Raw genomic sequence first — 17,508 nt, 5'->3', positions numbered from 1 at the left:
GTTATGTCAACTAAATACAAATCCAATAAAGGAGTGTATACACACTGCTGTACCCAGTTATAGCATACAGTAAAATAACTGTGCCGTCACACTCGCTTTCTAGCACTATACATTTCATTTATGATCTTTGTAAAACAATCAAACTCCCACAACCACAATGAGCAAATAATGTGGGGAAACGCACACAAGCAGTTTCAAACTGGGTCATACAAAATCATCTCTCCAAGGTTATGGTCTACGGTCCTGGATCACACACTTTAACAAACTTTAGGTCTTCACCTTGTCTCAAGAACAAGGCCCAAACTGTTTGTTAAAATAAGCACAAACTTTTTTAGAAAGACTAACTGTGTGGTAATTTTTTCTTACATTTGAAGATTACATCTTTGCCGTAGTGTATGAATATTAGCACCAATACAAAAATACTCTTATAGATCTTACAGTAAAGACTGCAGTCAACAAAATACACACTCACTTGCAAAGGGGAATAAGTATATTTAAATTATTTTTTTCTATTTCTTTCTTCCTTCCTTTTTTTAATTTTTTTTATTTGACATTTGATGCCAAAGAAAGTTTAGACAATTAAATCCTTGTGCCCAATTAAGGAATTTTCAAACTTTTATGTTGGTCAATGATGAATGGGGCGATATCATTTTCTATTACATTGCCACATTTAAATTGCCCCTTACAAACATTTAACAAGTAATGCTTTAAAACCAGTTTCCCCACACTGGTACAGAAAAAGAATGCACACATTTAAAAAAAAAAAAAAAAAAGCATCGAGGGTGCTCTAAAAGCAAATGTCGCTAAACACATCGTAGCAATTTACTCTCTGCTGATGTAGCATACATGTAGTAATTTCTCATGCGAATCTCTAACAAAACAAAGCTGAATGAAATGGGGTAAAATACCCATCCTGGTTAGATTCAAGCTAGCAGATGGCAAGCTACACATCCATTTGAGCGAAGATGAAAGTGAATGGATAAGATGGTATTAGAGCAAAAATAAAATTTATGATGAACTGGATTTTGCATTATGAACACCATATCCCTACCACCTCTCACTCCACAGCCACAAAATAAATTATATAGGCAAGCAACTTATCAAACTTGGTAGGAAAAGTAATTTGGGCCCTTTGCAGTGTTGGGACATATGTCACAAATAAACCCTTTGTATATTTTTTTTAACACAAACATATATTAATATTGTAAGGTTGTAGAGTTATGGTGTGCCAAAATACTATATTGCTTTTATACGCCCCTCTTCAGTATGATGCATCAGCACACAATGAAACCGCCACATATTTCTGAAACAAGTAGAAGGAAAAGTACATGAAAAGAATCAACCTTCAAGCAATCAACTGCCATTACTGGAATCACTAAATTCTTTTCATGTAAAAAATAAAATAAAAACAATGAAGCCATATTACAAATCGTCAGTAGTCACAATTTTGCTGTGTAACGAAGGGGAAGAATTTACTGAAATACGTAAATTTTACACTAAACTTAAACAATACATAAAATTATGTCTACAATATCAAACTGCAACTGATAGAAACGATACACTGTATGGTGTAAATTGTAGTTTTAAATTAGAAACAACTAACATGAAATAGTATAGTTGGGTCAAAATATTCAGATACCTACCCCCCCACCCCACCCTACCCTACCCTACCCTACCCTAAATTTTTCATTTCCTTGTACCCTTTATCTGCAGCATTTATATTTCACGTTTTCCAGATATTTTGCTACACTTGTATTCAGGAAAATGTAAACTGTCCTTTGAAACAACAACCCTCTCCAAAATGTACTTTTATGAAAGTTGACTTGGCAAATCAATAAAAGGGAAACTCGAGCAAAGAAAGCAACTGCGAATTTCAAGGACAAGGGGGTTATTTCTTCACTGAGCTTTCTGTTTTAGCGGTTTTAATTGTTTTTTTTTTGCTTATTGTATTATTACGCCTTCAACATATTACCCTGCTTTATATCTTTAAAATGCTTTCAAAGTAGCATTGAACTAAAGGAGGATATAAACCAATAATTGATTTAACAACAAAAGTTGGAGGGGGGGATTGGGGCAAAAGCAACTTTTCTTTCAACACACCAAACCTCACACATCTCTATCCTCTACAAGTCATTTAAAAGGGAAAAAGAAGCAAAACGCTAAATTATCTGGTTAGGGAAGGGGGTGTCGCAATCGTAGTGCTTTCAACCTGACTTCTGAGTATTCATAGTTCGGTCACAGAAACTTAGACTATTAGAAGGACTGAGACTAGGTTCACAAGCACATGCACAATCAGTAGGACCACAGTTATAGTGTATCCTAGACCAAACATAAAAGTGAAGCTAAAATCTATAAGGGGTAAATTAAAGAACAATCTTAATGCTTAACTATGCCTTTTTTATTCTTTTCAAAATTGATCAACCTTGGAATTAACAGACTGAAAACAAGTCTATAATAAATTTTGTTGACCAGAATCATCTAACTGTACGTTCAACCTATTGCCATGTTTTCCTCTCTTTATGCTTTCATTTTGGTGATACGCCGTTTTAGATGAATTGACTGAGGAATAACAGGGCTTAGGACAGCGCGGTTAAGACAGAGCCCACTGCAGGCCCTGGGCTCACTGTTCTTGTAAGGGTCCTTCTATCCCTCCTCTGGGTTTTGGTTGAAAGTGATAGGAGGAAATTAGCATTGGTATGCCTCCACGCTCAGCAGAAGAATCATACATTACTGCTTCCTAGAAGCAAAGGAAAACTGTAAGCAAACTTACACACAAACTCCCTTTTCCATTCAATGTAGTGTCTATTATTTGACAGTAAGATTCATCATGATTATTCCCATGATTATCATCAAAGCAGAGTACAACCGAATTCCCCATCATCTAATACTGCTAAATATTGTACTCTTCTTACCTCCACACTGAGAACCTGGAAATAAAGGAGAACATAGAGTACTTTGCCACCAGCACTCTTCTTGCTGCATATTAGTAAAGCACTGTTCTCCAAAATTCAACAGCGGAAACTGTTTAAGAGACAAAAGAGGGTCAATCAATGAGAGCATTTTTTTTTTCTTTTGAAAGGTAAAAAGTAGATCATTAAAGAATATCAAGTATTGTCATGGCATATATGAATTCAGTGCATTCAAGTGCAGTATCAACCAAAAAAAAACCATGCTAATATATCGTACAATTTTCCATACGAGTTTCTCTGAAGGCTAGATAACAGTTAGAGAAAAGACTGGCTCTGCAGTCACTTACCTCATGCATATCTTGAGCAACATCAAGCGACTTCTCACTTTTTGGACTCTGATCAGTTGCAGCGCACTCTTGCTGCACTCTTGCTGACTCGGTCTCCCTGCAAGATTCCTCTTGCTGAAGAAAAGAGGACTGCACATGAGAACATGGCACCGAAACCGCTGCCGTCTCACAAAGTACGCAAATCTCTTGTTCAGTAATCGGCAGAAGGGTGCTCCCACCCTCCTGCGAATCGAGCGACGTCTGGGCACTCTTCTCCATGCCAGACTTCTTTAATCTGGGTAGGAACTTCCCAGACTCCAACTCCGATTTTCCGTAGTAAGGGCCCTCGCACTCTGCGTCCTCCTCGAGAGGCTTGAGGTCAGCCTGTGGGTCATCAAAGGGGTCTGCTTGACCAACTGGAAGACTTGCTTCCTCTTTCTCAGACTCTACATCTGACTCACTGCAACCACCTGGAGAAAGTTCAGAGGCAGATATTGGCCGGAAATGAGTCCTTGGGGAAATTCGAACAGCCCGATACTGAGTCCGGTTGATGCCATATAACCAAGGGCAAAAGGGCTCATTGTCTGAGCATAATATGGATTTTGGCTTGAATCCCGGGCTGAAAGAGGCCATATCCTCTGGCTCAAAGGAGCATTCCACATGCAGGACCTGGGAAAAAGGGTTGTTCAAATCAAAGGATGAAAACGGGTAATCCAGTCCTGACTCTTCACCACAGAAGCCTCCGCATGATCCCAGTAAATCTTCATGGAAGACAACAGAAAATCCTTTATTCAAACCATCTCCTGGTCCCTTGGTAGCCTGCTCATTTTGACCAAGGGACACAAGAGGCCTCCACAATGGCTTGTGGCCAGGAGCAAAGCAACTGCTTGTGTTCATGAACACATCCGCCCCGGCAATGGTTACCATGTCAGAAGATGTGGCTGCTGCACACTGCAACAAACTGCCACAAGCATCACCAGGTGGAATCATAGCCCATTCTCTGTCGCCGCTTAGACTCTTCAGTTCTCCATAAACCCCACCGAGGATAAAGGAGGTGCTGTCCTGTGAATTACAATTCCAGGGCTTGGCCGGCGTCGTGTAATCCCCATCATTTATTTTAGAGAGCTTGTTTTTAGGAAGTCCCTCGTCCTCCTCCTGCTCATCCCAAAGATGATACTCAGAACACTGCACAGCTTTCTTTTGAGTAATTTCACCTTTTACATCCTTGTCAATACAGCTGCATTGGTAGCCGGTAGCCTCCTCTGGAAACAAATGCTCTCCCGTATTCTTTACCCCGAGTGTTAAGACACAGTCTCTGTCTCCAATAGCCATCCAAATGTCTTTTATAATCCCTGAGGTGTAATCATTACTTTGTTGATTTGGGACATCTGAAAACACAACAGCATTATAGAGTTTACTGTCATCCTGCTCTAATGCTATGCCACAAACAGACTCCAGTTTTGATTTCTTATTGAAGGGCTGGTTGGACTCTATGCCTACACTCGTTTCTTCCTTCTGGTGACTGGAGTTCTCTTGAAAAAAATCTAAAAGCTCTTCTTCTAGGCATAAAGGTGGGATAAGGGAGATACAGCTGACCTCTTCACTGCCAAAATGAGCAGATTCATCTGCTGGAGCATTGATCTGTTCACTATCTGACCGTGTCTCCTCTGAGTGGGACCAAGGACTGCAGGTCCTCGTTGATAAGTTAGAGCAGTGTTCTGTTTCATCAAAGGCACTGTTTTTGGTCCAAATTAGCAAACGGGATTGTTTGTTTCCTTGTGGATCTAAACAGCTACTTGAATCTACGTTGTCCTGTCCCTCCGTGTGCGAGTCGCAGGAAAAAGAAAAGGAAGGGCTATCGTACTGCAACTCAAAAAGCGGAAAACAGGAGTTTAGGGCAGAGATGCTACTGCTGGCTTCTTGGAGAGGAGGCCCTACAAAAGCTCCAGACAGTTTGCTAAAGTTAAACGGAACACTGTCCAACACTGGGGAGAGCCTGACTGGAGAGTCACCCAGACAGCTTTCCCCTTCCAAATCTTCCAAGCTCGATGATGAACAGCACTCCCAGACTTGGGCAATATTTTCCATATCTTGTGTGATAGAAACATCTGCTTCAGAGGCTCCCAGAGAATCAACCCTTATTGCACTTTCCCCTTGCAGCTCAAGGCCATCTAAAACTACACATCCTGCTTCAAAGTGTTTTCGCTCAATGCTCTTCTGCCGAATCATGTTCAGGATTCGGCTTTCTTGTACCGCATCTGAGGCACTAGGATCCAATATGGATTGATAAAGATCAACTTCATAGAAGTGAGTGAATTCAGACAGATGCTCTTCATCTAAATTTTGACCATCTTCAGGAGGAGGGCAGCTTGGAATCCCATTCAGTTCAGGAGCCTCTTCATCACCTTCGCCAGGCACTTCAATGAAGTGGCCATCCACAAAAGTGCCTGCTGCAAGGTATGCCCTTTGAAAACAAGAATTTGCAATGCAGATTCCTTGAATTCTCTCCGACAGACAGTCCATGTCAATGGACATAGCTAAATCATTGGAAGAGTCTTCTTTACTCCGATACTTTGTCTCCAATTTACTTCTACTAAGAGGGACAAAGTACTCCGAGATGGGCTCTGTGTACCAAAGTGGCTCCTCCATATATTCCTTTCTTTTGGTCTCTCCTCCTGACTCCTGTGCCTCAACCAGATTAGCATCTTTGCGGATCTCCCTCAGAGGTCGTTTGCCTTTTTTCATGTAGTGATGTTGTTGTTTAGATGGGCCTCCAGTGGTACTGATGTTGCCTCGTGCATTTTTACGCTTTTCTTTGTCGATGACTTTAAGGGCCAGTTTGACCTGTCCACCGCGGCCTCTTTTGTTTCTGCTGCTGACCTCTCGAGACTTGTGTCTTACGCGGACTGCTTTGCAACTAGGGGTCTGGTCACCCTGGTTACCACTGGAGCTTGAGCCAGCCTCACTAGAACCAGAGGACCACGATCTGGGACGGAACCTCCCCTCAGACCGGTGTCTCGCCTGCCGCTTACTATGAGGAGGAACCTGATCGTCAGTCACCCCTGTTGCGCTTCCATGGAATCGATTTTCCTTCTCCCTCTTAGTGCGTCGCTGCTGGGCCCTCTCGCTGATTATGGTGGTGGAACTGGGTGCATCAACTGTTCGGTCTTTAAAAGCTTCACCTTCGCTGGTGCAGTCTTTTGGAGAGGATGTGTCTGTGCTTGTTTGAGGGACAGCAGATGATGATGAGCTGGAATATGTGCAGGCTTTAGCTTTGTTCCACACGGTCATAATTTCTTGGAGACAAACAGATTTTTCTGAGAGAGGTGGGAAAGCTTCATAGTACCTAAGGAGCAAAAACAACCGCATTATAGTAAAAACATCAACAACAATAACAATTATAGTAATAATCATAGTGTAAATAATATGAAGATTAGACCTTATGCAAATACAGCATAAGGTCATCCTCAAGTTACTATTTGAGATAATACAAGTTGCTATTGTATCTTTGCTGCACCCAAATAACAAGCACAAAAATTGGTGCATTTTTTCTCATCTCTGTTAATTATGTTAGGCAAGAACTAGGGCTGGATGATAATATCATAATGAAATCATGATCAAATTTATGTTGATAATGATGATAAGCTCAGGACATTTTTACTTAATATCTAACAGCCTATCACACAACAGAAATAAGCATGAGAACAGCCAGTCCGAGCATGTAGCTAATAAGTATGCAGGTATTAGCTAGTGTCCCTTTGAATGATTGGCACGGTTTCGTCTACTATACAAACTCAAACACGTGACGCTCAGTGTTTTCAGCATCTGCGTCTCAATATATAAGGACATAAACATGAACTTCATCTCCAGAGCTGCTCTGAGATGTCAGCACATCTTGTGTAGCATTTTATTTGACAAAAAATAAAAGTTGTGTTTTGTTGTAAACTAACTGTTATATTTTAATTTGATTACATTTCAAAAGATTGATTACATTTTTTAAGTTTTATTAAGTCATTATATTAGACACCATTTTTGTTGTTTACGTTCATTTTCAAGGTTTAAAAACATGTGGAAAGCACTTTCTCAATAATGGTAAATGAACATTAATGGGATAAATGAAATAATCTTTTATGAAATGGAAAAATTATTGAGAGAATATTTTTTGCTGTATTGTCCAGCCCTAGCAGGACTTTACTTTGCGGCATGCAGCACGACTATTTAATCATAGGCGTTTCCGGTTTAATAAAAGCCACATTACAATAAGAGTCTCGTTGCTCTAATTAATTACATAGAGATCATAACCCTACCTGTACAACAATCCACATTGGTTTATCTACTTACATCTCAACCTGGTCCTTAGAAGAAAATGATTCATCTGGTTCAGGAGACTGAGATACATCACATTTTTTATTTGCTTGCTTTTCTTTTTCTGTAAGACAATAATAGCAAAGCAATATAATTGAAGTATTTCCATAAAACTGTTACAGCTGCAAGACAATGCAATTTTTGCTCAACCTGCATAACACAGAAAATATGCAAACCTTTCTGTTTGTTTTGAATATCCTTGAGCTTAGAGCATAGCTCTTCGACCAAGCTTTCAATTCCAGAATTCTGAAAGGGAACAAGAGTCATTTAACTTGCAATTTTGGGTGAAAATTAAACAGAAAATAGAATTATAGCTCCATCACTGCAACAAGAATGAACTGTTTTCTTCAAAAACAATATTAAATATTAAATTTTAACTCCCTTTGATTAAAAGGCATCAACTATACACAAGATTAAAACAGTAACCATATAAAACGTCAGCCGAGTACATCTGAACAAGTACTGATGATTTCTTTTTTGACAGAAATAAGCATAATAACTGTAAATGGCTCTGAGGCAAAAGAAAAGCATATCAATTTACACACAAAAAAAAAACATGGATCTGAGATGTAGCCACATTACTCAAGTTCTATTTTTCAATTTTTGCTCTAATTCCACAACAAACTCACTCACAAAAGTACACCAATTGCAATTTATGAAGTGAAGTGACATTCAGCCAAGTATGGTGACCCATACTCGGAATTTGTGCTCTGCATTTAACCCATCCAATGTGCACACACACAGCAGTGAACACACACACACACCGTGAACACACACCCGGAGCAGTGGGCAGCCATTTTATGCTGCAGCGCCCGGGGAGCAGTTGGGGGTTCGGTGCCTTGCTCAAGGGCACCTCAGTCGTGGTATTGAGGGTGGAGAGAGCGCTGGACATTCACTCCCCCCACCTACAATTCCTGCCGGCCGGAGACTCGAACCCGCAACCTTCGGATTACAAGTCCGACTCTCTAACCATTAGGCCACGACTTCCCCGTTTAGCAGTGAAAATGGTTGTGGGGGAAAAAAACAAATTATATAATACACAGATTTAAAAACTTTAGCTTTAGACAAAGGTCTTACTTCATCTGATGCTGAACGCAAACATTGCACAGCCGCTTGTTTCTTCATCTCTTCAAGACTAAGGTCAGTCCCTCCCTTCCTCTTGCTCTTCCCCCATTTCTTCGCTGTTCCCTTCTCCCAACCAAGGAAGATGTCATTTTCCTGCGCACAAGGAGGACCAGGTGTTGCTTCTTTAGTATAAACGCAGAGAAACTGTGTACAAAATATGTCTGCTAAGATGCAATTACAGCCAAATAAACTACTTTCAAGATAAAAGAACACTACTTGAAACCTGTTGCTTTAGTCTACCATATTGTGCAAAACGAAGCAAATAAATGTTAGTAACTACAGAATGGAATACAATGAATACTGAGAGACCTGAATTACTATTAAACACAAAATATATTACCTAAATGCTTCTGTTTTAATTGATCGAACCTAACATGAAAGACACTTTTTTTCTTTAAGAATCAGTAAAGTTGGTTTACATTAAAAACAAATGTTTCGTATGACTTATGACATAGAACACAGTTTTGTGTGAACTACTCCTTAAAGTTTTGTTAGATTTGTACAGGAACAAAGTCACTTATAACAATAGGTTTTCCAGATGTGCTGAAACATTTAACTATACCTGGTCCTGCAGATCATAGTCATAGCTGTCGTGCAGTAGCAGGCTAAGGACATAGCGGGTGTAGATCATGGCATCTATGCCACATTTCTCCAGCTCCTGACCCAGCCAGCTCTGCACTGGCCCCAGTGACTGCAGTGAGGACATCTCTGAGGAGGACACAGGGCCTGACAAAGAGAAGGCCCGTGAGACTCTTTCAGGAACAGGGCCGTCTGACTCTCCACTCATTGGACGCATGAGACTAGGTTGGTGCCATTCTCAAATACAGATACATGTTCCCAATCGGCCATGAAAGTGCAAGAGGGAGCGGTATGAAAGGGACAGAGCTGATATTATAGTAGGGGAGGAAGGACTCAATCCAGCAAGACAAACACAGGAAGGTCTACATGAAGAGTCATGTAGAATCTTCTGTATAGTCGTATATTGCTGTAAGCAAGAGGAGGCTCTAATCTTCAGGCATGGCTTTGACTACTGGAAGCTAACAGCTTACTGAACAGGCTCACTTTCATTCATAAGGATTCATCTTGGAGGACAGCTGGTTCCAGGCTCAACCTGAGAAAAAAAGAAAGAAAAACAACAAGCATTTAGTTTTTTTGTTTTTGCCCTAGAGCAATTGCAGCTGAAAGTCTTGATAATCCATAACCTTTAAAGATAAGCGGAAAGACCTTCAACAATCATCACTGCAAACCAAGGATTGGTTGGCACTTCAACTGGCAACTGGCTCAAAACCCCACAAACCAATTTAGACCACACAACTGATGAAGACAAGACCTTGAAATAATTAGTCAAAGTGGTCTGAAGCATTTTAAAGTGCTTTCAAACTAAAGCTAAAGGCAGGCATAATCTCGTTTATGAAAGTACACTGAAATAAAGTGTCCCGAAGAATTAAGGAAAATACAAATAATTAAAAAAAAAAAAAGATAAGTAATGTGTGGATATTGAGACATTTAACAAAAGTGATTTTTTTTAAAAGCACATTTTTTAAAAACGTTTCATTCTAGTAACTCTCACCAAAAGTGTCCTGTATGCCACTGAAGGCTACATCCAAAACATGAAATCAGGAGGGGAAAAAACAACAACAAAAAACAAACAAACAGAGGTTTGCTAATAAAAATAAGACTCAGTAAAACACTAGTATGACCTAACAAGTATGTACACTAATTATCAAAAGATTAAATTTATCTTGCAACAACTGTGTCCTTACCGATGGTTAAGATCATTTGTCAAATCATCTAGGTCTGACAAGTAATGTAATCTGTAGCACACACAAGATTTGGTTTAAAAAGTAAGTTTGTATTCCAGCTCCTGGCACCTTGTACAACTATTACAAGTGCTCCAGCAACAATGGTTCAGGATTAGTCAGCATAGTTTTTAAGGTGAGGCTTACTATGGTTTGGTATGAATGTAGAATTAAAAGCAGTTGGAATCAAATCCAATCAGAATTAAGCAGAAAGGTATGAGAGGCTGTTATATTCTGAACACAGTCACACCTTAAGTGTTCAAACCACAAGTGGCCCCCAAATAAATGCATGCGATTCTACAAACGAACAACGAGGAGAGTTCTGTTTGTTAATCATATTATGTGAATCTCATTTTATCCTTCTATTACTGAATATGTTTGTCTTCTGATTCATGTCTTTAAAAACTAACTAAATGTTCCATATAATAAAGTATCTACAAAGTATCTCCTATAGAAAATATTTCCTCAAAGGGGACAGCAAGACAAAAGATTGAACCTGAGCTCACAATTAACGTCAACATTACAACACTTCTTTTAGGTGTTTACCGTGAAGATGTACCAATAATTTTTAATGAGACCAGAAAGAGGAAACTGCAAGACAGAAGTAACAGGCTCTCATGGATCAACACCTCTAGTTCTTTTCGTCTTCAAATAAAGAATCAACAACATAAGCATAAGACGATGACAATTTCTAGATGAACCCTTTTGACATTGCCCAACGTATGAGCATGCCTGGAATGCTACCATAATTATAACTTGTTTCTGCAGTTCTTATGCAAGACAATGCATGAGCTTCAAATATAATTTCAAAGAAACAGGTCCTACATGTCATGACACTAAAGGGAGCGTTTCGTGACAATGATCAAATGCTAATATGCCTTATAAATCAACGTTAAACAATAAAGTAAAGTAAAGTCGTGATGTATTGTCAAGTATGGTGACCCATACTCGAAATTGGTGCTCTGCCTTTAACCCATCCAAGTGCACACACACAGCAGTGAGTAGTGAACAAATCCACACACACACACACACCGTGAACACACACCCGGAGCAGTGGGCAGCCATGCTGCGGCGCCCGGGGAGCAATTGGGGGTTCGGTGCCTTGCTCAAGGGCACCTCAGTCGTGGTATTGAGGGTGGAGAGAGCGCTGGACGTTCCCTCCCCCCACCTACAATTCCTGCCGGCCGGGGGCTCGAACTCGCAACCTTTCGGTTACGAGTCCGACTCTCTAACCATTAGGCCACGACTTCCCCCATGTTTATAACGTCTAAACAGTAAGTACACAGACATGCGTGTTTCCTAAGGGCAGCTTTCAATGAATAAGGCAAATTCTACATGCCTACCAAAATCCCAAGCACCATTTTTTTTTTGTTCCCAAATGCAGAAAATCAAGCTTGGATGTTACTGCTGAACATATAAAAAGAAACAACGGGAAGTTTTAAAAAACCCTTTCTCCCTGTCTGACATGAGCAGTTTGTCCTATTGGAGTAGACGAGACATGTTTGTAGGTCCAGCAGAAGTCTGCCACGCCCATCTTCTGTCGTCATATACAGTGAATGCAGAGTGTACTGAACAGCGCTTTCATGTACTGTCACTGACCAGAAACATACTTTAGTTGATCTTTCATCAAGGCCTTCACATTTCTCTCTCATAATGACTTTAATCCGCTGAAATGGGCGCAGAAGTTATAAAAGTACCTCTTTAAAACGACAATATTGCACACCAATATATACTGCAGAATTAATTAAGATCATGCACTTTTCTTTCGTTTGGATTCGTAACTTATTGTAAACTTGCGTAGGAAACACTAGTATTGGAAAAAATAGTGTGTGAATTTACTATGCCCTTGACGTTTGCCCCGTCACATGGCTTAAGTTAATCACGTTAGAATACAAGCCTTACAAAAAGATGTAGTCCTGTATTAAACGACCACCTGAAGACGAAACCGCCCCCGATGTCTGCTGCTAAAAATGTTAACATCATCAAAATAGTTCGCATTGTTTGCCAATGACAGGAGTCCAGCTGATTAGCTACGAGCTAACTATCACCTGACACAAGCCAATGATCAGAAACCCGATTACTGAAGTCACGAAGTTTATCACTTTCTATCATCGGGCCGAACGACACAATAATGAAATGATGAATAATAAAGACCGTTTGTTTCAATAAACATTGCTCTCCACAGGCCACTGTCTGTCTATGCGCGCAGCAGACGAACCACTTTCCCTTACTCAGCATGATTCAGCTAACATTAATGCTGTTCGGCTCAAATATACTGAGAAAAGTGCAAAATGCAATAGTTATGCACAAAGTAGAGCAGCCGCTCTGCTCCATATCCAGACTAAGTTACAAAATTATTCGTGAGAAGCGATTCCCCTACAAAGCGTAATAAGCCTCATTGTCATGTTATGAAACGCATGTTATTTAGCTTTACTCAGTGCGCACAATAAACATTATTGGTCTCTAAAGTGCCATTTTGTCGCAGTCGAAATGTAAACAGATGACCGCTCATCCAGTGTGTTGTTGCCTGGCTAACTCGGACACCATTTTACGACACAGAGGGTAACGCTAGTCCCGGTTTATCACTTCTTCGAAAACTACAGGCAACGTAAATGTTTTTTCTTCTCAACAACCGCTATAAAACGGTCTATACGCGTGCCTCGTGCTATAAATTCAAAAGCAAACATGTCTAAACAGGAAAATGGGCGTTAATTATCCAAACAGTACGAGGTAGCGCTAAGCTATGCTAGTGCACCGTTGTAGCTACGTTAAACCGGGGAGGAGGCGCGGCTGATTTGCCTTCATACAGGCGTTTGTAATACTTGACAAGACGGCCTAAAACATTAGCTTTCGATTCAAATCAGACCTGGGGAGCATTACTAACAAGTATAACGCGCAACATATCGAAAATCCGTTTAACATGATACAATAATCTTACCTGCTGTAACCCTACGCAGTGTGCTAAATAGCAGCAGGAGAAGCGATGACTTCTCTCCCGAGCTGCCGCTCTGACGGTCCGCCGCAACAGCGTCACAGATATCAGGCGCGGGGTAAAGTCTGTTACGTCCTTAACTCGGGTTAGGACGCAGCTGACGACATCAAGGATCAAGGTTGGCCCGCATCATATGTCTCTAAACATCATATGACAGTTCGCTTTGAGCCAACATGGCTGACAGAGGGAAAGATTTTAAGGCGATTTCCGACTCCATTTTATTTATCTCCAGGCAACAAGACAGATTACCAAATGTGTCGCCATGGCTGATATCCCTCCGCGAGAGCTTGCATCAGAGCGACCGAGTTAATACAGTCGCGGGAAATCTTACATAATTAAGTTGTTTATTACATACAGCAACGATTGCTAGATTTGGGAGTATTTTTTTTTATTTGTTAACATAAAATAATAAAATAAAAAAACACCATTCTGATGTTGGTACTAGATGTACGAATATATTTAACTTGCGTCAAAGTGAACAAAATAAATTACGTAATATCATCCCTTATTTAGTCATATTGCCAACATCCTCACACCGCAATAGTTCGGTAAAGTTGGCGAGATATTCACAAATTCCGACTTTTCCAGATCAATAACTCACGAGGAAAATGTTTTACTACACAAACGCCTCTTTTCATTCGTAGTGATGTAGTAAACAAGCTAAGTTACAAGCTTTCCTCCGCTCTGTACAAAATACATCGATTTCAAAGCGCTGGCGTCTGAGGACCTCGGAGGATGCCAACGCTCAGACAACATACAGAAACACCTCATTTTGCCATAAGTTAAATATATTAAGGTTCTGCAATATATAAATATATTGTGGAAACTTAATTTCCTGTAGAGCTGCTTTGCAACGATTGTATGTAAAAAGCGCTATACAAATAAACTTGAATTTATGGAACCATTTATAGACAAAAAGGTTCTTCTATGGCATCGTGAAGCACCTTTATTTTTAAGAGTGTATTTATCACCTCCAGATGTTGATTTAGATTGTTACAAGTTGTGGAGCAATTCGGGTGAGGAAAGACGATCATATGTCTATTCTCAGAATACTAATAAAACAAATACAATACAACCGTATAGGCTATTCATGTGAGCACATTTAAACTAAAGGATTTGACGTATAGCCTGCTTTGTTAATTTGATCCACTACTCCACATAGAAAAAAACAAAAAACAGACATGCCAACTAGTTACTGACCTGATGCAGACATATACCTGAAGCGGATTGATATCGTTTTAGTGGAGCGAGGTTCACATAAGGTAACGTGAAAATAAGCGGGGCAATCTCAAATCTGCCCCAATGGCCCTCAATTAATACGCGCTTCAGTTCCCTTTTTCACCACAGATTAACGTTGCAAAATTGTGGGGCGCTGTTGAGCTCGGGAGGGAGATTTTAATATCCCACCCATGGCTTTAGCAGGCATGTATACCTGATACTAAGGGGGGCAGACTGTGCCTGAACCCTCCCGAGTTTAACAGCGCCCCACAATTTTGCTTACTTTACGACTTAAACTAGTATAGAAAATCTGAAAAATATTTGTTGCAGAATGCTGAACACATTTACAATTTATTATTGTTTCAGTTAATATAGAGGTCTATTTTGTGGATGAATATTTTGGTTAGCCCATACAAACCTTAACCCTTGTAAGGGTCCTAGCTTCTTCCTAGTTTCTTCCAAAGTTCTCCATAGCTTCTCTGTCTGTGAGGCAGAACTTTATACCTAAAGAGAAATGGCTAGAAACAACAGATACTGTCAGGACCTCCTGCTGGAGATCTTTTGTTATTCTAAATGTGTGGGCCATTTGGTTCACACCTTTACAGACAGTTCCTGTTGATTGCATCTGGGACACAGTGACAATGTATATGCATACTGTCAGGACCTCCCGCTGGAGACCCTGCAATCTGCAATAAGTTCCCAAGGAGTACTGTTCTTTTGTTATTCTAAATGTGTGGGCCATTTGGTTCACATCTGCAGACAGTTCCTGTTGATTGCATCTGGGACACAGTCACAATGTAAATGCATCTGACTAAAGATACACATTATCTTTCAACCCCCCTTTGATCATTTTTTATCACAAAACATACTTTTCAGTAATGATGAATACAGAATGCTGCATATGGGCTCCATTGCTTAAGTTGACAAACTAAGAGTTCATGGTGAGGTTTGCATTATCTTGAATGCCTAAGTCCTTTTTTATTTTGATGTTGCAATCTTGTGGAAGTGGTGGATGTCATTGTGTTCTGTGGATGTTCAGGCGTGTTCATCTAGTGGCCAGTGCAGTATGGTCCAAGCTTTGGATGTCTTTGCTCATCCTCTGGAATGCTGGAACACCTGTAATCACACACAAGAGAAAAGAGAAACGTATCTTTCCAAAGAAAAGGTTTTAAACAAGTCATGCCTAATTACCAATAAAATTGTCCCTATTTAATGTTGGCAGGACACTACAGCATTTATCAGTAGTGAAATGTTCATGTCTTAATCCTCAGGCGACAAGCTAGAGCCTATAAACCCTAGTCCCGCCATATCTGGACTCTGAAAAACATTACTGCCATCTATCCCTCGTCTCTAGGCAAATTCACGTCAATCCACTCATTGTTTCCCTGCACTTTAACTGCTGCATCAGTTACTAAGGCCCCGTCCACACGAAGACGTGTTTCTCTGTATACGCATACATTTTTTACCGTATAGGCGTTTCGTCCACACGAATCCAGCGTTTTCGAAGAGTGAAACCGATCATTTTTGAAACCGGGTCCCAGGGTGGATAAATTTGAAAACGCCGTTTTCACGTTTTCGTGTGAACGGCAAATCCGTATATTTTTTGAAACGATGACGTCATCAGACACCGCTACGTCACATAATAGCGACAACAACAACAACAATGTCAGACTACGTGCCTGTGTTCGTGCTGCAGAACCCACTGAGCTCATTAACTTTATTAAAGCAAAATCTTCTGCTTTGTGTGTTAGTTTATATTCAGCGCGCAAGGTTTATGCACATGGTCCAAGTCGTCTTCTCTGTTTTTTTGTGTATCTCTGTGGCAGAATTACAGCGTTCACATAATTTCTCCAACTGTAAATGAGGAGGCATACGTCAATAGAAAAGGATTCCACAGCATCAATGTTCAAGTTGTGTTTGATGCTGCTTACAAGATCCTGAATCTTGTGCCAAAATGGCCAGGGTCAACACATGATTCTTGGGTTCTTTCTGAGAGTGGCCTCACTGGGTTATTTGAACAAAATTATGTTCGCCCCAGATGTCATCTGGTGGGTGACTCAGAATACCCTTTAAAACGCTGGCTTTTTACCCTTACAGAAGACCACAAGGCGAACAGAAGCTCAATTATAACAGGTGCTGTACAGGACTGAACTTCAGGCAATACACCAGTTTTGTTCAATAAGTGCATTCTAGATTTTTTCTTGTATAATTTTTCACCTTGAAGAGCACACAAAGCAACAAGAGCTGTGGTGGAGAGAAAAATTGGACAGCTCAAAAGGAGATTCCATGTCCTTCATGGAGAGATTAGACAGTCCCCTGAGCATGCTAGTCACATTATTATGGCTTGCGGCATTTTGCACAATATTTGCAAAGCTCGTAATAAACCACTTCTTGATGATGATGACAGTGATGGTGATTATGATGGTAATGACAACAGTTCCATCGACCTCACAATACAAAGTGGTTCAAACAGAGAATCAATAAGGGACTGCTTTGCAAACTTACATTTTGGGTAAGAAAAACTTGTAGACTATAAGCAATAATTAACAAATTTGTGTTCACACATTTTTTATTTACTCAAACATACGTTCAATCATTGAACATTCTTTAATCTCTTCAGTTTTAGTGTGTAATATTCATTTTGAACTTCCAACTGTCACAGAATGGCCCGTCTCCACCTTCACTAATCACGTTCACCTGCACTTCATCACTAATCATACGCACCTGATCCTTGTCACCATCATTCAGAACTGGATATAAGCACTCACCTCTGT

At 40.2% G+C, this 17,508-nt stretch overlaps 1 protein-coding gene across 3 annotated transcripts; it reads right to left on the bottom strand.

The window, feature by feature from the left end:
• Positions 1–549: 549 nt before the first annotated feature.
• LOC306880244 (uncharacterized protein KIAA0232-like) lies at positions 550–13,746 on the bottom strand. 3 transcript variants are annotated; one of them, XM_079433648.1, is made up of 9 exons: positions 13,463–13,746; positions 9,788–9,836; positions 9,288–9,451; positions 8,678–8,818; positions 7,777–7,846; positions 7,577–7,664; positions 3,257–6,581; positions 2,913–3,021; positions 550–2,737 (listed from the first exon to the last, which is right to left on the bottom strand). In XM_079433648.1, the coding sequence occupies exons 2-9, from the start codon at positions 9,795–9,797 to the stop codon at positions 2,721–2,723; spliced, it is 3,924 nt and encodes a 1,307-aa protein (XP_079289774.1). In that variant the 5' UTR covers positions 9,798–9,836; positions 13,463–13,746; the 3' UTR covers positions 550–2,720. The 3 variants fall into 3 exon arrangements, with proteins under 3 accessions (XP_079289774.1, XP_079289773.1, XP_079289772.1); XM_079433647.1 differs by lacking the exons at positions 9,788–9,836; positions 13,463–13,746 and having other exon boundaries at positions 9,288–9,647; XM_079433646.1 differs by lacking the exons at positions 550–2,737; positions 9,788–9,836; positions 13,463–13,746 and having other exon boundaries at positions 2,761–3,021; positions 9,288–9,647.
• Positions 13,747–17,508: the final 3,762 nt, after the last annotated feature.

The sequence above is a fragment of the Barbus barbus genome, assembly GCF_936440315.1.
Source record: "Barbus barbus genome assembly, chromosome: 2".
In the NCBI taxonomy this organism is placed as follows: Eukaryota; Metazoa; Chordata; class Actinopteri; order Cypriniformes; family Cyprinidae; genus Barbus; species Barbus barbus.
The sequence above is the reverse complement of the archived record's forward strand: the minus strand, read 5'-3'. Positions and strand labels throughout refer to the sequence as shown.